The following is a 21976-nucleotide window of genomic DNA, read 5'->3' on the forward strand; positions in this document are numbered from 1 at the left end:
GTCAGTCTGCGTCATAGCGACTGGTTCAGTCAATTTGCATATTAGCCTTTTATTATATAGGATATTGATTTCAGAGAGGAAGGGAGAGGGAGAGATAGATAGAAACATCAATGATGAGAATCATTGATCGGCTGCTTCCTGCATATCCCTTATTGGGGATCGAGCCCGAAATCCAGGCAAGTGCTCTTGATCAGACTCGAACTCGGGACCCTTCAGTCCACAGGCCGACACTCTATCCACTGAGCCAAACCGGCTAGGGCTTAACTCTCTTTTTTATTCAGTTCCGAGCCTCTTGAGGCTAGGAACCACCCATGACTCTTATCTTCAGGTTGTATATGTAGTGTTGCTCAAATGTAGGTCAGGGAATGTTTATAATCATAAATAAAATTATGATTATAAACACCAGGTAGCAACATGGGAAAACACAAGTAAAAGAGCAGAATGCAAAATTGGATGTATGCTATGACTACTACTGTATAAAGTAATTAAAGTTCAGAAGCATTATATTAAAATCCTAATGGTAGTTTAAGTAGATTATGTGTAGTTTGCATAGTTTGGGTAGGATTATAGATATTTATCTAGAGCTTCAATTTTTTATTATCTTGTTTCTTTTTTCTTGGAAAAAAAGCATATACTATATAATTTTAAAAGCTTAATAGATAGAGCTTTTACTTTAGTTGTTTTTTTTTGTTTTGTTTATTTTTTCCTGATTGTAAAAATAGCATATAAAAATTTTGGAAAGCAGTTTATTTTAATCTCACTTTTCCTGCTTCCACAGACACTCTAAGACAGCGGTTCTCAACCTGTGGGTCGAGACCCCTTTGGGGGTCGAACGACCCTTTCACAGGGGTCGCCTAAGACCATCGGAAAACACATATATAATTACATATTGTTTTTGTGATTAATCACTATGCTTTAATTATGTTCAATTTCTAACAATGAAAATACATCCTGCATATCAGATATTTACATTACGATTCATAACAGAAGCAAAATTATAGTTATGACGTAGCAGCTAAAATAATTTTATGGTTGGGGGTCACCACAACAGGAGGAACTGTATTAAAGGGTTGCGGCATTAGGAAGGTTGAGAACCACTGCTCTAAGATTTTGCACATTTCCTCTTTTCTTCCTCTGCATAATTTTTAGACTGAAGATGAAGTCTTCATGCTAATTTGAATTTTCTATATGTGTCTTACTGATAATTATTACAAAGTATTTACCCCCCTGCCCTAACCAGTTTGGCTCAATGGACAGAGCATCGGTCTGCGGACTCAAGGGTCCCAGGTTCGATTCCAGTCAAGGGCATGTACCTTGATTGCAGGCACATACCCATTAGGGGGTGTGCAGGAGGCAGCTGATCGATGTTTCTCTCTCATCGATGATTCTAACTCTCTATTCCTCTCCCTTCCTCTCTGTAAGAAATCAATAAAATATATTTAAAACAAAACAAAAAACAAAAAAACCCCCCACAAAGTATTTACCCCTGTTGTTAAAAACTCTTCGTTAACACCAGATGGCTGTATGATGTTTCCGGGAGTGGTTGTTACTGTAATTTATTCAATCACCCCCATTTATTAGTACAATGAATATTTTTGTAAATAAAGCTCTATCTGCATTTCATGTTATTTCTTTAGGTAGATTTTACATATATATATATTTATTTATTTCAGAGAGAAAAGGAGAGAAACATTGATTGGCTGCCTCCTGCACCCCACTCTGGGGATGGAGTCTGCAACCTGGGCAAGTGCCCTGACTGGGAATCGAACTGTGACCTCTTGGTTCATAGTTCGACGCTCAACCACTGAGCCATGCAGTCTGGGCTAGGTAGATTTTCTTTTATTTTTTAAAAGGATTCCTCTGCTTTTTTTTTTTTTTTTTTTTTTAATATATTTTTATTGATTTCAGAGAGGTAGGAAGAGGGAGAGATAGAAATATCAATGATGAGAGAGAATCATTGATCGGCTGCCTCCTGCACGGCCCCTACTGGGGACTGAGCCCTCAACCCGGACATGTGCCCTTGACCAGAACCAAACCTAGGACCCTTCAGTCTGAGGCTGATGCTCTATCCACGAAGCCAAACTAGCTAGGGCCAGGTAGATTCTTAAAAGAGAATTAACTTAATCTTTAATACTATAGTTACATGTGAACTTCTGAGTTTTGGTGGCTCAAAATGTGTATCACTTTATTTTGATTATGAATGAGCAATTTTTTTTCAAATCTTATTTGATATCCTATTGGTAGAGTTACATATAAAAGAAAAAATGACGTTTAGAGAAAGCATCTGGGTCTTGTAGAGAAAATCCTGAACTGGGAAGATTGGTGACACCAGTTCTCCTTCAAAGTTCGTCTCTTCTCGGAATCTAGGATTCCCTGAGATTCCATAACTTCCCTCTACAAGTCCTGGCAGCTTAAAAGTTTGTGTCAGTTTTATAGATGCATATTTAAGAATTGAGGTGCCTATTCAGGGAAACCCCCTGTTTTGCTTATAGGTGTGTATCTAAAATTTCTTCTCTGCCATCTAAACTCATTCTTAGAATAATTAGGGGAGGTGATGATGTCAGCAAGTTTTTGTTTTTGAGAACCCTATATTTGCTGTCAAGATCTGTGGGTAACGCTATTATATTTTGGTTCTAGGTGACGAGACTGCTGTGTGGCAGGCCTTGACTTTGCTGGAAGAGGGATTAATCCATAGCCCTTCCAATGCTCAATTCAAATTGCTGCTTGTTCGAATCTACTGTATGCTGGGAGCATTTGAACCTGTGTTGGATCTGTACTCCAGCCTTGATGCTAAGCATATCCAGCATGATACCATTGGGTTGGTAGTATATACTCTGAATAATGAGCAGTCAGCTACACCAGTGTGGGGCTCTGATATGTGAAACATTTTGATTTTAGCAGCAAAGTTGTTCCTGGTATTAAGTTTTTTAGATGAAATAATCACATATCATGACTCATTGAAAAACAGTAAGATTTTTATTTGCCAGCATTATGTAGTAATGTTAAGAATTGCATAGCTTAGAAATGGTAAGAAAGTTTTTCTTAGAGACAACAAATGGCTATATACTTTGAACCCTTTTTCTTAGCATACATGGTTTTGAAATCTTTACTTTTGGCTTGGACTTGAGGTTGACACCTGTACTTCATTTGTTTTCCTCAGAGATTCTTTGAATTTGCGTTGGAATTATTCTTTGTGATGAATCGGGGTATTTTCTCTATTCCCTGTAGAGCTGTTTCAGGAAGATAGTATTCTGTTCTTTCATAATCTGTGCTCCATTAATTATCTGAGTATAAGAAAGCATGGCATTGAACTTTAGAGCTTCCCCAAAACTGAATTAACTTTGTTCTTTTTAAAAATTTGATTCTGTAAATTAGATTTCTGTTGCAAGATGTTTTAAATTTTCCATATGCTTAACTATTTCTCTGCCAAAATAATTTGAAGTATAGTATATGATATTATAAGTGGGTAAGTATAACATGTTTTTTTCTCTTTCCTTCCGACCTAGTTATCTTTTGACCCGATACGCTGAATCCCTAGGTCAGTATGCTGCTGCATCCCAATCCTGTAACTTCGCACTCAGGTTTTTCCACTCCAACCAGAAAGATGTAAGTGAAAAAAAAAAATTTTTTTTATGGTCTTGCCTGTTGAATGCACATGATTCAGAGAGCATCTTCCTGTGTCACAGGTACACTTAAGGTGTACCTTGCTGTACTTGCAAGTGCCTGTATGCCATAGCTTATTGGCCAAGACTGATAGGTATAGTTGAAGTTATTTGTGGTTGATAGAATCCATACAAAGGTGTTAAAACTGGGTATTAACAGAATAGGAAGTTTTATGCCTCTTAGGTCGGTCTTTTAATCTCTAAGAGACTTTTTCCAAGGACATGAGAAGCTGTGTAAGATTCTGCGATAGCAGCTGCTCTCTGTTACCGATTTATTTCTGAAGTCTATAACCACTGTGCTCTTTGTCAACAGCAAATGCACTTACATTTTCTTAGAATTATAAAATTGACCAATTGAAGGTCATTTCAGCAATGAATAAGATAGAGCTTTTATGTGCCATAATGAAAGGATGGGATTTGCACCATATTTTTCATTGCAAACAGACTTGGTCTCCACTTGTCAGTTAAGCAGTCGTTTTTGTGGAAAAGCCATATATATGGTTTCTACTCAGTTGACCAACTATGCAACACTACCCAGGAACATTGTGAAGCTAAGGCATGTCTTCTAGGATGGTCACTGCCGACTGGTTCTCATGTGCTTCCAAGACTCATCGCCTGGGATTAGGCCATTCCAGATATCTGCCCGTAGCTCTCCATTTTCTGGTCTAATAGCAACCAAGAAACTGGGCCAGCAAGCTGGTTTCTGGGTTTCTTCATGACAAACACTCATGAGGATTTTTAAAAAATGGTTTGTAACTATAACAGCTTTGGCTAATCTATCTGCTATCTAATTCTTTAAGGGTGTAGAAAATAGAAGGGCAGGGCAGAAGCATTTCTGAATACTAGAATATAGGTTTGTTGTTCTCAGCTTGTAATAATTATGTCCTGACAAGTTTCAGGGCATGGCTTGAAGGACTGGTATGCTTCATTTACTGGCTTTTAAGCCCTATTTTCCTCCCCTTTGACCGCTTTCCCCCACAGTTGTTGGTATCTCTGTTCAGACCTCATTTTGTGCCATAGCTCCTGACCAGGGAGAGAGTGAAGTAGGCATCAGCATTTGAACATATTGCTCAGAAGGTGCTGGCCTGGCTTAGAGGTCAGGGAGTATCTTTTGGACCTTGGATTTCTAAAATTTCTTAGCATGAGTGGGCAGTTATAAATCTCTTGAGTTTTCACTGTGCATTCAATTATCTGTGCTTTGCCTTCTGTTTTCAAGTAGTTTTACTAACACAAAAGAAAAAACTGTGTTCCTTAAATCTCATTCTAGCTTTCATTTCTATATTTTAAGGAAGAGGCTAATTAAACATTTGATTTACTGAAGAATTCTTTTCAAAGTTTTGTTTCTCAGATAGTTTTGAAGTGGGAGTTGGGGTAAATAAGGGGTTAGTTCAAGCCTGGTGGCTGGTTTTACTTGTTTCCAGTCATTTAACGTTCTTAAAGAGCCATGTTGTTCGTGACTTGGCCAACAGAGATACATTATTTACCCTATAGTTAAGCTTTAATTATTCCCCCACAAAAATTGTGTCTGAAGAGTTGTTTTGAACACACACACCAAATAAAAGTATTGTAGTAGGGAAAGGAGATCCCCAGGAGCAATTAGAGAGGACATGTTGTCTCTAATGTGGCTTTTTGTATCTTTGGTGTTTTGCTGATGGCTGTATGTGGCAGGAGTGACAATTCATCTCAATGCTTGTAATGCTGAACCTGATAAAATTATAGTGTTTTATTGATCTGGAACTAGGATGTTCTATTTGACACATTTGTTTTTATTACTACTAACTGGGAAGACAGAGCTTACTTAATTATATTAGGTAAATAATCTTTGGGGATTCTGGAGGCAAAAGCAAACACAATATAGTAAGGAAAACACACCTTAAACCTTAGTGCCTAGCCCCAGACCCCAAATATGAAAATGGAGACTGGTGTGGACTGTTTCTTGTAGGAATTTGAGGCTGAGGAAGATCACGGTTGTAGTGTTGGTACTATATGTGTTAAATCTTCTGGTGTACTATTAGAAATATCTCTCTGGAAACAAAAACTCTACGCTCTATATCTTTTATTCTTGGTAGTTTTTAGTGTCCCCATTTGGTGTTTCCTTGAGTGACTGATGTATTTCAATTCCCAACTAGCTCTTTGAAAGAACACTTTTACTCCTAAATGGAAAATCTGGTTTTCTGCTTTTTAAGGCTTTGTGCTGTGGAATCAAAAGTTATATTTGGAAGGTCTGCACAGGAATTTTCTCTCTGAGAAGGTGATTGTCTGTCGTCATTATTACTTGGGAATAGATTTTTACAATGTGAGAATTAGTGCTAGATTTTCATATCTTCATAAGTTACTTATATATTTATACTTTAAAAATTTCCCTTTAAAAGTCTTTATTTTAGGTATCCATAGAAATTATTATTCAGGGGTTTGATGTCCATGTATTATGCAAATTTTTAGTGACCAGGGTTCATTTCAGGAATCCGAATGGGATCTAAATAGCTTCAGTGGTTCATACATGAATAGAAATAGGTACGGACAACATTCTCTGATATTCAGAAGTCTTTAAAGTGCTGGTGGCTTCCAGTTTTGCCTGCAGTTCTAATGGCGGTGGGTGTCTTCAAATTGTAGTCCTTTCCCGGCTTTTGTCCTATTGGTAGCTGCTCGAGCCCTTTTCTAGTTCTGCAGTGACAGTTTACCGCAGCATTAAAGGAGGACTATCGTCAAAAGAGCAACTAGAGAACTAGAGTTACCTTCTCAGTTTGTTAAAGGACTACATTCCCTCTTTGTTGCCCCCTATTTTCTCTTTTTAAAGCTGTTGCCTTTTTCTAAAGTGGTAGTCCATGGACCACTTCAAATTAAAACTACTTCTACACTCAGTAAGGCTGGGTTCTTTCTTTTAAACATATCATATTTTGGATCTGTAATTGATAAATTTGATTGGAATCACCAAAGTCATATTTTATCCTGGTTAATTTTTGGATCATATGTTCCTAACCAGCTATTTTTTTTTTCAACTTCTAAGTTCCTATTGCAAGGGCTGCTGGTAAACCTTGCTGTTTTCCAAGCCAAGTGGCCATCGGATAGGCATGTGTTTAGAGTGTCCTGGCCTCTTCCTATAGGGCCTATCACTGTCCTTTAATCAGGCTCGATTAGAAGGTACACTTGAGCTTTTTCAGATAGTCCTTCTTTAAACCTGCAGGATCACAAGTAATCTTTTTAATTTTCTTGTGTCCGTCCGTCTTTAATTTCTCCAGATACTGCAGGCAAACAGCTCGCCGAGGTGTCCCATGGGGGTTTAAAAGCCGCATCGAATGCAGTTGAATTAGCGCCCGTGGCGCAATCCCGCGGCCTGAAATGAACCCTGCGAGGCTGTGTATCAGAGGGTATGTTGTGAACTATTGGCCTATTTTCCTATTGGGCAGATAATTGGAACGTTATGGAGATGGGGGTAAAGCAGATTGAGGTTATGCCAAACAGACTGGAAAGGATCTAGAAAGGATTTTTTAGGGTAGACATCAGCTTTGAACTTCACACTTTCCTTGGTCCAAAGGGGTGCCCTCCTGACTTCTAATCCTGATGGCATAGGTCCACCTATGAAATGTTCTTCCTTGAGATTTTGTTCTGTTGTGCCAGAATTTCTGTTGAGAATTCTTTATCTTGCCTCTGTTTACAATGTTTCATCTGTAAATGTGTATTAATCTAAATTAAAGCAGATGTGGTGAGTGTTGCCTTCACTTACTTGTTTATGTATTTTTCCAGCAAAGGTCTTAGGTAGTTTGGATGGACAAGTAGTCTGGTTCTTGAAGTCTTTCTGTTCTCAGAACAGATTATGACATGAGTTTTTTAGGTCTTTTGCTTGGCGCCTTATTTCTATCCTGATATAATCCATGTCCTATGTTTGTGATATTGTATTTAGAAATAAATAAAACCAAGCAGCAGCTTTTTTTTTTTTCTGAAGGAGAGTGATTTTTTGGGGGGTGGTGTTGGTAGGGTTGTTATATAATTCTAGTGTTTTGTAACCTTTGTATAAAACAGTCTGTCTTAGATGCAGAAAAACATGGCGTAATATCCCTTCCACAATGGCACAGACCAAATTTTTGACTGATTTGGTGTAACAAACCTCCAGTCCTGTTGAATTGAAAGACAAAATTGCGAATAAAAAGTTTATATGGTGGCAGCAACAGCTGGGTATTACCAGTGGTAATATTAGTAAAGAAGACATTTGACTCTGGTATAGGAAAGAAGGAAAATAATGTTTTAAAAAGCCGATAGTCTACTTGGTGACCAAGGCCTTTAAAGAGTAGATTCAACATCTTACTTAATTTTAGTTTGAGGGTTTGTTGTGTTTTTTTTTTTTTTTAAATTTTGGCTGGCAATGTTTGCCTTCATTGTCTGACCTGTGAAATATTTATACCAAGGTAATGTCTTTCCTTCCCAGACCTCAGAATATATTATTCAAGCTTACAAATATGGTGCATTTGAGAAGATCCCAGAGTTTATCGCTTTTAGGAACAGGCTGAATAATTCTCTTCATTTTGCACAAGTCCGTACTGAACGGATGTTGTTAGACCTTCTACTTGAAGCAAATATGTAAGTACTAGAGGCCCGGTGCATGAACTCATATATGAGTGGGGTCCCTTGGTGTGGCTTGTGGGGATCGGGCCCCTGCTTGCGCCCCCAGCCTCGCAGCCCTGCAGCCCCGCAGCCCTGCAGCCCTGCCTGGCACCCCACCACCATCCCGCCTGCGGGGTGAGGGGTGATCGATTGGGAGGCGCCTGGCTCCTTCAGGGCCTGGGAGCTGTGCGGAACCCCCCCCCCGCCCTGCAGTCTGAGGGGCGATCGGCGGGGCGATTGGGCCACTGCTTGCACCCACCTTGGCCTGGCACCGCCTGCTCACCTGCTCTACCATCCTGCTGCAGTCCTGCTCTCATTGGGGCCCATTGGGGCTGGCAGCACCTACATTGCTGCCAGCTCTGCATCGCCAACGCCTGCCATGTTCCACACCGCCCCCTGGTGGTCAGAGCACATCATAGCGAGTGGTTGAACTCCCAGTCGAAGAGTTTGCATATTAGGCTTTTATTATGTAGAATTCCATAAGAACTACAAAGGAACTAAGGGATAAGATCAAATGCTGAGAGCCTTTAATGGACTCATGGGTGACATTAACAGGTTTAAGCCAAGGAAAAATGGGGGGGGGGGGGGAGAAAATAGAAGGGGATGCAGGGAAGAAAGGGGAAGATAACTTGATATATGTCATGAGAATGAGAGAGTACTGCCAGCTTCCATACAGAAGCCATCTAGGCTCTGGGCGATATTGTGTTTATAAGGATCCCTGCACACACGGGATTTCAGGGATCCACTTTGTTTTTGGTTGGGCTTCCAGACTCAGGCTGGCATGATCGGTGCTTGGTTCTCTTTCACCTTCTATGAGCCTTTACTACTTTTTAAAAAAAATATATTTTTATCTACTTCAGAGAGGGAAGGAGAGTGAGAGATAGAAAAATCAATGAGAATCATTGATCGACTGCCTCCTGCACGCACCCTACGGGGATTGAACCGGAAATCCGGGCACGTGCCCTTGATCGGAATCGAACCCAGGACCTTTCAGTTCGCAGGTTGATGCTATATCCACTGAGCCAAACAAGCTAGGGCGAGCCTTTACTTCTTAATAGAAATCCTTCCCCCTTTCCTTGCTAATAAAACAAAGTCCTAGCTAATATGTTTTTATGGCTGGTTTATAACTTCAATAATACATAAATATATTTTATATACCACAGATCAATCAGCTTAGCAGAAAGTATAAAGTCGATGAATCTTCGGCCAGAAGAAGACGACATTCCATGGGAAGCCTTGCGAGACAACAGAGACTTAAATGTTTTCTTCAGCTGGGATCCAAAAGATAGGTAACTGGAAGTACCCCCCCAAGCAATTTATTTTTAAAGAATTAGAATGAATCTAAGAATTGGGTTTTTTTAAACCTTTTTACACAAATATAATAACATGTTTATTGTAGGGATCAGAAAATATAGGTAAACCAAAGAAAGAAAATAAATCTCACCCCTATATTGGGATTAAAAGTTAGGTCCTTCACAGCATCTGTGCAAACAGACTCCAGATAGATTAAAGATTACGTTAAAACTTCTTAGAAATTCTAGAAGAAAATATAAAATAAAAATGGTTAGGGAAAGCCTTTCTTAGCATTACATCAAATCTGGAAACAAAAGATTTAACCTTTGCAAATATTAGCCCTCTATATAGAAGTAAATTTGTTAACAAGTTCTAAGGATATGTGGTAAGTTGGTAAGTTTCTTCATATATATATCAGCTTATCAGAAAGTATAAAATATATGTGTGTGTCTGTGTGTGTGTGTGTGTGTGTGTGTGTGTATGTATAGGTATTTGTTAATCCTCACCTGAGGATATTTTTTCCATTGAGTTTTTTTAGAGAGAGTGGAAGGGAGGGGGGAGGGGCAGAGAGAGAGAGGAGGGAGAGAGTATGAAACACCTATGTGAGACAGACACATCGATTGGCTGCTTCCTGCATGCACCCTGACTGAGGCCTGGGATAGAACCTGCAAACCACGACCCTCTGGTGTGTTGGCCAATGCTTTAATCACTAGATCATGAAGATCAGGGCTCTTTATATATATTAATAGCCTTCATATATAGAGAGAACTAAGAAGAAGATAACTAAAAAACTAATTGGGTAAATGGCTTAACAGGAAATTCAAAGAAATGTATCTTACAGCAGTAAAAATATTTTTTAAAAATATATTTTATTGATTTTTTACAGAGAGGAAGGGAGAGGGATAGAGAGTTAGAAACATCGATGAGAGAGAAGCATCGATCAGCTGCCTCCTGCACACTCCCTACTGGGGGTGTGCCTGCAACCAAGGTACATGCCCTTGACCGGAATCGAACCCGGGACTCTTCAGTCCCCAGGCCAACGCTCCATCCAGTGAGCCAAACCAGCGAGGGCCAGCAGTAAAAATATTTTAACCTGTCAGATAAAGATAAAAAGGATTAATACTGTGCTCAGCAAGGTGGTGGGGAAAATCGTTTTTGTACGTTTACATGGGGGTGAAACTTTATATAACTTTCCCTAACCAGGAATTTTAGTGATGTGTATATGTATCAAGATTGAAAAATCCATATACTATTTAGTTCAGCAGATCTGCTTCTAGGAAAGTGGAACCTAAGGAAATAGGTTGTGCAGAGATATGCCTATGAGGTAGTTCTGAATATACTGTGACTTGGGGATTGCCAAGAACACATTTAGTGATTTGCAAGGACTCATGGGACTCAACATATCCTTGTTCTCACAGCTAAAGTTTATTATAATAAAAGGATACATGACAGGATCACCAAGGGAAAAACATACAGGTGGAATCTGGAGAATTCCATGAACAGACTTCCAGTGTCCTCTCCCTCCTGGGAGGTGCCCTATCACACACGCTCCTTTCTCTAGCCACGGAAAATACAGTATTGAGTGTGCAATGTTTCTGCTTAGAGAAGCCCATTAGAGAGTTGGTGCCCAAGGTTTAGGTATGCTTTGTGTAGCATGTACCAACATTCTAGATTCCCAGAAGGAAAACAGGTGTTCACCATAAACAATAGGCTTATACAGTCTAGGCACAGTGAGCCACTCTTGTCATTTAGAGAATGGTTGGAGTACCAAGTTTCCAGACATCAGCCAAGAGCTACCCTTACAAGCAGGCTCTTCTAAATTAATAGCCTCAGGCTTGCTATGTTAATCTTTTCTACACATTCTATCATTAAAAGATGCAGTTTGGAAAATAGTATGAATACTGTAAACCTGTGTTATTTGCTTAAAATAAATTGTATAAGTACTTTTAGTTGCATACTTTTAGTACCCCTGTATTGCAAAAATCTGAAATCTATAAGTTTGTTAATATGGTGGATGCTTGGTTATCAGGGCATTTTTCTTCTCCTTTTTACTTTTCTGTCATTTGAATTGTATTATCAGAAAAGTCTCAGTTAAGGGGAAAATAACCTGTTAGGTAGGTTGTCATTCCCGTTTATGGATACCTAAATGGGGACTTGGATGATTTTGGTTTGTCTAAGATCATTCAGCTAGTAAATGAAAGCTGGGACCACTCAAAGGCATCTTGTCTGATGAAAGTTAACTTTGAAAGATTTAAAGGCAACAAACACATTTAGTAAAAGGGATGGTTTGGGGATTTTTTTAAAGGGATGTTTCTGAAGAGCATAAGAAACTTTCCTTGGAGGAAGAGACCATGTGGTTAAGAATCCGTTCCTTAACATTGAGGCTGATCAGTGGACTCCCAAGTCTTAACCACCCTGTGGAACCAAAGAACTCGGAGAAGACCACTGAGAACGGTGTAGCCTCCAGGGTTGATATTCTTCGTTTGCTCCTTCAACAGCTGGAGTTGGCCCTGGAGACAGGAAAGCGATTTATTGAGAAGGAAATTCAGGTATATACTATCGAAGCTTCAGTAATTTATGACTATCTTTTTAATAATATGAATTTGGGTGGGTGAATCGTAAGAAACAGAATTTTGTCCCAGTTTATGACATTTGTAGGAAAAAGGCAAATATTACAAACTTGGGCAATTGTAGAGGCTGTCTCAATATCCAAATTGGAAAGTGAGGAAAAGCAAAATAGCTTTTTTTGGTGATAGTAAATTATTTTTTAATCTTTACCCGAGGACACATTCATTTATATTTAGAGAGAAGGGATAAGGAGGGCAAGAGAGACAGAGACAGACAGACATTAATGTGAAAGAGAAATATCAATGGGTTGCCTGCCCTATGGGCCCTGACCAAGGATAGACCCTGCCATCTAGTAGATATGTGCCCTGATCAGGAATCGAACCCTTTCAGTGTATGGGACAATGCTCCAACCAACTGAGCCACACTGGCCAGGGCTGTGATGGTAAATTTAAAAAATATATATTTTTATTGATTTCAGAGAGGAAGGGAGAGGGAGAGAGAGAGAAAAACATAAATGATGAGAGAGAATCATTGATTGGCTGCCTCCTGCACGATCCCTACTGGGGATTGAGCCTGCAATTCGGGCATGTGCCCTGACTGGGAATCGAACCCTGACCTTCTGGTTCATAGGTTGACGTTCAACCACTGAGCCACGCCAGCCAGGCAGTGTGATGACACATTTTTAATAGCTATCTATTTTCTCTATAATGATGTAGTTGTTATCACAGTCCCCTTTTACTCTTGGTTATGCTTTCCACAGGTATGGTTGGTTACCTGCAGTCAAACACAGTCTGAAAATATTAAACGGAAATTTCTAGAAATAAACAACTTATAAGTTTTAAATTGCTTGCTGTTTTGAGTAGCACACTCACACTGTCCTGCTCCATCCCGCTCCATCCTACCTGGAATGTGAATCATCCCTTTGTCCAGCATTTCCACACTGTATACACTACCTGCCCTTTAGTCACTTAGTAGCTGCCTTGGTTAACAGGGTATTGCACTGCTTGTTTTTAAGTCACCCTTATTTTACTTAATAGTCCCAAAGCACAGAGTAGTGATGCTGGCAATTTGGAAATGCCAAAGAGAAGCCATAAAGTGCTTCCTTTTAAGTGAAAAGATGAAAGTTCACAATTTAATAAGGAAAGAAAAAAGTCTCATGCTGAGGTTGCTAAGATCTACAGTAAGAACCAATCTTCCATCCATAAAATTGTGAAGAAAAAAAAAAAGAAATTTGTGCTATTTTTCTGTTGCACCTCAGATTGCAAAAGTTATGTCCACAGTGTGTGGTAAGTGCTTAGTTAAGGTAGAAAAGGCTTAAATTTATGGGTGGAAGACATAATGAAAATACATGTTTTTTTGTGGGGTTTTTTTTTAATGCAAAATACATGCTTTGATTGCTGGCAATGTGTTGTTCCCAAAAGCACTGATCTTATACTAAGACTTAAGCAAGGAGTTCCTTAAAACAAGTGACCACATTCACTTAACTTTCATTGTTATATTGTTACAATTTTTCTATTTTATTTTAGTTATTAATCTCTTGTCTGACTTATAATTAAATTTTATCATAGGTATGTGTGTATAGGAAAAAAATAGTATATACAGGGTTTGATAGTATCCATAGTTTCAGGCATCCACTGGGGTCTTGGAATGTATTCCCTGTGGATAAAGAGGCGGCGGGGGGGGGGGGGGGGGTCTACTATAGTTTGCTGATCAGTGGTTTGTAACTTAATCACTAAGATAGATTTTTATCCATTAGTTACAGCCATTTGTTTTCTTATTTTGTATGAATTTAAAGAACATCACGTTATTCCTTTCTTTTTCAGTATCCTTTCCTTGGTCCTGTGCCTACCAGAATGGGTGGATTCCTTAATTCTGGCTGTTCTCAGTGTCAGACCAGTTCTTTTTATCTTGTTTGTGATATTTATGAGCTGGATACCAATGGTTTAGGTAAGTGTATGTTTGCATGAGTCTATTTAGTGGGTCTTTGTCATTGCAACATTGCATTTAGTAAATGCGACAGAATATCTATAACTCACTATTTGGAAAAATTTAAAGGAGATGGAAGCTGGAAGCTGTTCTGGAAATGTCTGGCTTACAGGGAAGTACATTCAAAGGTTATAAAGTAATATTTTAGAAGTTTAAGTCCTTTCCATATTTGAAATCTTACTAAGTTCAAAAGCTGAATAAATTCTTGATTTGTTACACTGTTTTTAGATTTCAGATTGAATTCTTTGTTTAAAAATGAAGCCCTTAGCCCTGGCTGGTGTGGTTTAGTTGGTTGGGCATCATCCTGTGCACTAGGAGGTTACCTTTTAGATTCCCAATCTAGGGCATATCCCCGGGTGTGGGCTCAATCCCTGGTGGGGGCGTACAGGAGACAACTGATCGATGTTGCATTCTCGCATTGGTGTTTCTCTCTCTTTCTCCCTTTCCCTTTTCTCTTTAAAAATGGATAAATTATTGTATATATGTCACTCACACACACGCACACACACACACACACACACACACACATTGATCTGGCTGACATACACACACACACACACACTGATCTGGCTGACACACACACACACACACACACACACATTGATCTGGCTGCCTCCCCGCATAACCTACACTGGGGATCGAGCTTGCAACCTGGGCATGTGCCCTTGACTGGGAATGGAACCGTGACCTCCTGGTTCATAGGTTGCCAGCTGTGCAATAAACTGTTCTTTAAAAATAAAAAAGAAATTTACAACTTTGTGGAGAAAAGTTTCTTTCTAAGCTCTAAAACCAGTGAGAATCACAAATATTCTATAGGCTGTGGTGTTGTTTTTTCTTCTTCTGAATCATAAGGTTTGTACTTCCTGTCCTGTCATTTGGAGTATTTGAAACACATAGATTTCTAGTCCTTCTAGACTAGAAATCTTTTCCTTTATCTTTTCTCAGTTTTTCTTTTCTTTTCCTTTCATTTTTCTCTGTCTCTTAAGAGAAAAGAATGTCTTTGCCTACATGTGGCTTGCAGGTATTGAGCTTGCTAAAAAAAAAAAAAAATGAATGTTTTTCATTGTTTTTCAATTTTAGAGGATACAGTAGAGATCCAGGAGCGAGTAGAGAATATTCTTAAGTCTTTACTAGAACAGTTAAAAGGTAAGCGTTCTTACTGTGTGTCCCCTTTTGTATCTGATTGTCTGATAATAGCTCATTTTTTTTAAGTTAGAACTTGCAAGAGGATTTGAAAGTAATGCATGCTTTTGATATGTTTAAGATGTGCTTTTAACTTTAAAAGGTTTTATTACAAAAGCCATAGATACCTATTATATAAATAGTACACAGCTATGTATGGTCTTTCCCCCGTTGCCAGCCCCATTCCCTCAGAGTAAGAACTGTTGACACTTTAAAGTCTATATACCTAGAAACCACCCAAACTGCCCATACATGTGTATATGGAAATACATAGTAGTAATTGTCTTTAACATATGAAAAGGTATAACATGCTTTTCTGACTATAATTTGCTATTATCTTGGATATCTTACCATTTCAGTTACATGTACACTCCATTCATTTTAATGACTGCATAATATTCCACGTTTTTTTTTTTACCATTGTACCAAATTTGTTTATGCTTCCCTCCATCGAATACATAATATACACTTGAGTTATTTGTAGCAGTATTTATAACAGCATATATATAAGAATGCTGAAATGAACATCTTGAAACACAAGTGTTTGGATACTTATTGAGTATTTTCTTGTGATTAAATTCCTAGAAATGGAATTATTTGGTAAAAGGATACACATAAGCATTTTAAATCTATAAGGGACTTTCTCCTCAGGATTCTAAACAGTTTTTAATTTTATTGCCCAAATGAAGAATGAGAATTAAAAGATAATCAAGATTATAAGAATTAAATGTGGTATTTGTTATGAAGGTGCATCTCTACCGTGCCCTTAATGGCACAAGTTCTTCTAAATTATTCACTGGGAATCTTAATTTTATTGTGCCAGTGGCCTATTTGTGAAAAGGCTCAGACACTAGAATATGTAATTTATAAAGCTACCTTTTATATTTTAAAGACAATAGATCAATAGTCATGTGGCTTTTAAAAGAGCTTAACATAGATATTCTTTGGTATTTGGTTTATTGTGTGTGGATGGGAGGCTTTCTTGATTAAGCTTTAATATTTGTTTATTCTCTAGTAGATTGTACATTGTGTTCCTAAGAATAACATGAAACAAGGGCTGAATAAAACTATGAAATATTTTTCTGTTTTTAGATGTCTTCAGTAAATGTAAAGGTGATCTATTAGAAATTAAAGATGGTAACTTGAAAACACACCCTACTCTTTTAGAAAATCTAGTCTTCTTTGTTGAGGTATGTTTTGTTTTTTTCCTAAAAAACTAGATTGTTCTCTATTGTCTGAAGGATTAATTTTTCAAAAATGAACAGATAATAGGCACCCTAGACCTGTAATTTAATCCCTCACCCCTGCCTTTTGTTAATTGAAAAACAATGTAATCATCTTGAAAGATTTCTGATCCACTCCAAATCTAGCTGTTTTCTGTTCATTTTCCTTGTTGACTCAGCTATTATGTAGTTTAAATTAATTCCTCCAGCTTCTTTTATTTGTCGGGCTGTTCTCTAATTACTGAGATTCTGCATTATGAAGGATGATCCAGGAGCTGATATATCAAAACTCTCCTTCTTTTAGCTGAGAGGAGGATGTATCACAAACACTGATAACATCTTTTCTGTAATTTCTGTGGCATTTTTTTTTTTCTTTCTTTTCTTCTCCTACTAGTCTGTAAACTTTCTGAGGGTAGTATTCTCTGTTCTGGTGACTGCCACATTATAAGTGCCTATAATACACTGAATGAATGAATAATAATTGCATGTATATGTACATGTGTGCACTATAGTATAGAAGAAGACATACAAACATCTAACAAACAGGATATGTGCTGACCAACTGGGGAGATTCTCCATATATATTTAAGTTAAGGTTTGCAGGTAAGGTAGTATCTTACTTGGCTGAAGAGGTGGGTGGAAAGAGACATATTGTAAAGAACCTTTGGATTCCATGTTTAGGAATTTGGACTTTTCACTTGAGTGAAAAGGATGTTAATAGATTCTCACTTCCAATAGGCAAGAGAAAGGAAATAGGATCAAGTGGAGCCTGAAGAAAGGATAAAGATTTAAGCTGTATTTAAGCTGGAGATGATGAAGGCCTGGATTAATGTGGTGACCATTGACATTAGAGAATGGAGAGTTGGAGGAGAAATTGAAGGCATTTGCTTAGAACAACTGTCAATTTATTTGTTTAATCCATTACATTTAACTGTTCCTGATTGATATCTTGAGTGTAATCGTTATTCATGAATTTGTAATTTTTCCTCTTTCAGACTATTTCTATTATTCTGTGGGTGTCCAGTTACTGTGAGAGTGTCCTGCGACCATACAAATTAAATTTACAGAAAAAGAAAAAGAAGAAAAAAGAAACCAGCATCATCATGGTAATAACAGAAAATACAAGTAATAATCTGGCTCCATGCTGATTTTTGTTTTCCTGCATGTTGTGAGACCTTAGGGTCCTATATGCGTTTATTTTCTTTCCCCAACTTTAAAAAAAATTATACACCTACAGGCACATTGAAATACTAATATAATGACACCCAAATAGCCTTACCTAGTCTCACCACTTTATTTTATTTTATTTTTATTTTTTATTTTTTTTTCATATATTTTATTGATTTTTTTACAGAGAGGAAGGGAGAGAGATAGAGAGTCAGAAACATCGATGAGAGAGAAACATCGATCAGCTGCCTCCTGCACATCTCCCACTGGGGATGTGCCCGCAACCCAGGTACATGCCCTTGACCGGAATCGAACCTGGGACCTTTCAGTCCGCAGGCCGACGCTCTATCCACTGAGCCAAACCGGTTTTGGCGTAGTCTCACCACTTTAACAGTTTGCACATTTGTTTTGTTTCACTCTCTCATCTCCCCTGCCCCTTCATTCACTGTGTTTAAGATAATTTAACAGTCATGAGTACAAAGTCTGGAAGGATAGATTAGAGTTGCTCTGTTACTCTCTGTGTTAATGGAGGCCTACAGTCCTAGAACTTGTTAAATAGCTTTTTGGTATTTGGATTTTGTGGATTTTGTAGTTGTTGCTTTTCTAATTCCAAAAATAAAAATAACTTTCCTATTTTTATGATCATCTAAATAACCTAACGGTGTAAATAAAGTGAAGATCATCCATATTCCCACCAAGCAGTGACAGCCACTGCAAACAAACCAGAATCATGCTCTGTAGGTTTTGCAACTATTGGTTTGTTTTTGTTTTTTATTTAATGACATTTACTGACATTTCATTTCAGTTAATATATATGTATCTCATTACCTTTAATGGTTATATACTATCCGGTCATATTAATACACCACCATAACTTATTCCCATTGATGAATATTTGGTTGGTTCTAATTTTTAAATATTATAAATTATGCTTTTATTAAAATATGGACATATACACAAAGATTATAATATTTTCTTACGATATCTCATAGATCTAAAGTTACTATGTATGTACATTTTTACATTCCACAACAGTGTTGAGTGTATCTGTACCCTTACCCATCTGATAGGCCAGTGATGGTGAACCTATGACACGCGTGTCAGAGGTGAGACGCGAACTCATTTTTTTGGTTGATTTTTCTTTGTTAAATGGCATTTAAATTTATAAAATAAATATCAAAAATATTAATCTTTGTTTTACTATGGTTGCAAATATCAAAAAATTTCTATATGTGACATGGCACCAGAGTTAAGTTAGGGTTTTTCAAAATGCTGACACGCCGAGCTCGAAAGGTTCGCCATCACTATGATAGGCAAACATTACTATTCCTTTTTTTCTGATCTGCATTTAAAAATTTCTATTGATGTTGAACCTTCAAAGACTGCTTCTTGAGTGAAAAGCTTGATTGGCTAGTTTTCTTGCATTTATCTGTGTTTTAAATTGTATGATGTATTGCTGGGATTTCTTTGCTATATTTTTTGTTCTGTCGTTGCCCAAGTTTCTTATTGTGGTAGTCATATTTTACCTTTTGATATAGTCTGACCTATTGGACTCTTAATAATATAATAGTGTTATTAATCCTTTATCACAGATGATTCCGTTTCTTCCAGTTTGTCATTGGTCTTTTTTTTTTGAATATATTTTTTTTATTCATTTCAGAGAGAAGGGGAGAGGGAGAGAGAGAGAGAAACATCAATGATGAGAGAGAATCATTGATCGGCTGCCTCCTGCACGCTCCTTATTAGGGATTGAGCGCACAACCCAGGCATGTGCCCTTGACCGGAGTCGAACCTGGGACCCTTCAGTCCGCAGGCCGATGCTCTATCCACTGAGCCAAACCAGCTAGGGCAGAATTTTCTTGACTGTAGTCTCCCATCATTTTTCTATTAGAGGAAATCTCAAAGACATAAAAGAGAAGAAATGAAGTCTTGGGGTCCTCTCATCTCCTTTAGTGTTCCAGGAGATTCTCAATTCAAAGTTGAGTAATGGCCAAGATATTTTTCTATTGGAATTTCATCTCTAGCTCACCAGGGTGAATTAAAATCTCATTTTTAAAGAATGCTTACGTCATTGTTGCTGAGTAGGCATTATTTGGTGGCAATTAAATATACTATGGGTTTCAAGACTGTTAATATCAAAACTGTATCCATTCCTATTATTGTTAATAGCATTAAGTAATGCTATAGTATGAAATTAGTATAGCTTAAATGATGTAAGTACAAGGAATATGTTTGATAATCTTTCAACTTTTTAAAAATGTTTTTTTCAGCCACCTGTCTTTACCAGTTTTCAAGACTATGTTACTGGGCTTCAGACTTTAATTTCCAATGTTGTGGATCATATTAAAGGGCTTGAAACACATCTGATTGCACTTAAACTTGAAGAACTTATTTTAGAAGACACTTCTCTCTCATTGGTAAGAGAATGTAGGCAATCAGTAATAAGTTATAAAGAAATATTGAAATGTTCTCTATCATAAGGACATGTTAATTTTCAACTCATCATTCTCCCCTTACAGGAATTCTGATTAGAAGGTGACTGCAGTAGTAGTTTGTTGTATCGGTGGGGGTGGGAGTATGGGTGGTGCATTTCCCCTCCTTTATTTCCAACCCCCTTGTCCCCCAGTCCCCAGCCTCCAATCAGTCCCAGGCCCACTATCCAGAACCATTCCCACCTCTCCCTCTTCTGTGTTTCTATGACACAATTATATCTGCCATTAGACTTTAAGACTTCCGGGCACTTGGGAACCGAGTGAATCTAAAGAAGTAGGTACACCCCAGATAGGATTCTTGCCTCCTATCGCCCACTTGAGTAAAGAGAGACACTTGCTGTCCTTTTGGTACACCTTTACATATAAGGAAATCTGGAAATTTGTAGTTACAGATTTGGAACTGTTTAATTTTTTACTTTTTAGACCAAATCCAAAGTCATTCTTTATTTGAAACTCACATCCCCTTTTCTGAATAATGTAGAAAAACAAAAACTCAAAATTACCGTACCTCTTAAAAAAACAAAAAAGTCTTAAAAGATTGCACACTTGAATGAATGTCACATTGCTTTATGTTGTTGGGCTTTGCTGGGTATCTTTGAGATTTTTATTTATTTTATTTAAAATATATTTTTATTTCAGAGAGAAAGGGAGAGAGGGGGGAGAGAGATAGAAACATCTATGATGGGAGAGAATCATCGATTGGCTGCCTCCTGCACATCCCACACTGGGGATCGAGCCCACAACCCAGGCACATGCCCTTGGCTGGAATCGAATCTGGGACCCTTCAGTCCGCAGGCCGACGCTCTATCCACTGAGCCAAACTGGCTAGGGTTCAATTTCTTTATAAAATGGAAATCATATTAATACCTACTTTTTAGGATTATAGTGAGGATTAAATAAAACAACAATGACCTTTTATTACTTACTTTTGTTAAAATTATTCTGCATTACTGAGCAGCACCAGCCACCAAATATAGGATCCATATAGTGCTGGGTACTTGTCTTTTGAGTTAAAAAAAAAAAAATCTTCAGTTTCCTTTAGGTTACTTCTTTCCTCCCCCCCACCCCCCCAAATTCCTTTCTAAACTGGAAACATTATCTAGAAGTCCTATGGACTACCACTGCCAGTCCTGGTCCCCTTTCCTCCTTCCTAGGAGTATCCACTGAAACTGGTTACGCACCAAGATCGTCTTATTTTCTTCTTTCATTTATATTCATAGAGAAAATACACAGTATTATATGTATCATTTTAAAACCACCTGGTTTTAATATAAACTTATAAGGTACTCTACTATCTGTTAGGTTTTTAAAATAAATGGTACACTATTTTATTCTGAAGCTGGGCTTTTTTGCATTTAATCTTATATTCATGAGATCTGTTCAGGCTAATGCATATAGGCCAATCTTGTTCTTCTAAACAGCTGTTTAGTATTCAAAATATGAATGCACCACAACTGCTGGCTATTTCAGCTTACAGTGGGGCCTTGACTTACGAGTTTAATTCGTTCTGAGACCGAGCTCGTTAAGGAGCTCGTTAACTCAAATTACTCTATCAACTCAATGCAAAAAATCGGCCCAGAGACAGCTGGTATCTCAAAAAACTTGTTAGTCGGGACACTCGTAAGTCAGGGCCCCACTGTATTTCTATAATTGACTTTTACATACAGTACTGAATGAAATACACTGAGTGGCCAGATTATTATGACCACCTGACGATTGTAGGCAAATTAGCTATAATTTCGCGCTGAAGTTGCTAGAGGGCCAGACCATTATAAATAGGGAAGCAGGTTGTTTACCACGACAG

General features: G+C 37.9%; 1 protein-coding gene across 2 annotated transcripts in view; it reads left to right on the plus strand.

Annotated features, from left to right (window-relative positions):
* Nucleotides 1–21976, plus strand: part of NAA25 (N(alpha)-acetyltransferase 25, NatB auxiliary subunit) — a 61942-nt gene that overhangs the window by 37684 nt on the left and 2282 nt on the right. For both annotated transcript variants that reach the window (XM_005876219.2, XM_014547736.1), the window contains 10 exons: nt 2638–2818; nt 3507–3606; nt 8086–8237; nt 9425–9550; nt 11860–12103; nt 13946–14069; nt 15189–15254; nt 16383–16480; nt 17509–17619; nt 19951–20097. In XM_005876219.2, coding sequence (XP_005876281.1) covers nt 2638–2818; nt 3507–3606; nt 8086–8237; nt 9425–9550; nt 11860–12103; nt 13946–14069; nt 15189–15254; nt 16383–16480; nt 17509–17619; nt 19951–20097 — 1349 coding nt within the window. The remainder of the gene's footprint in view (nt 1–2637; nt 2819–3506; nt 3607–8085; nt 8238–9424; nt 9551–11859; nt 12104–13945; nt 14070–15188; nt 15255–16382; nt 16481–17508; nt 17620–19950; nt 20098–21976) is intronic.

This window comes from Myotis brandtii, unplaced genomic scaffold (assembly GCF_000412655.1).
Source record: "Myotis brandtii unplaced genomic scaffold, ASM41265v1 scaffold482, whole genome shotgun sequence".
In the NCBI taxonomy this organism is placed as follows: domain Eukaryota; kingdom Metazoa; phylum Chordata; class Mammalia; order Chiroptera; family Vespertilionidae; genus Myotis; species Myotis brandtii.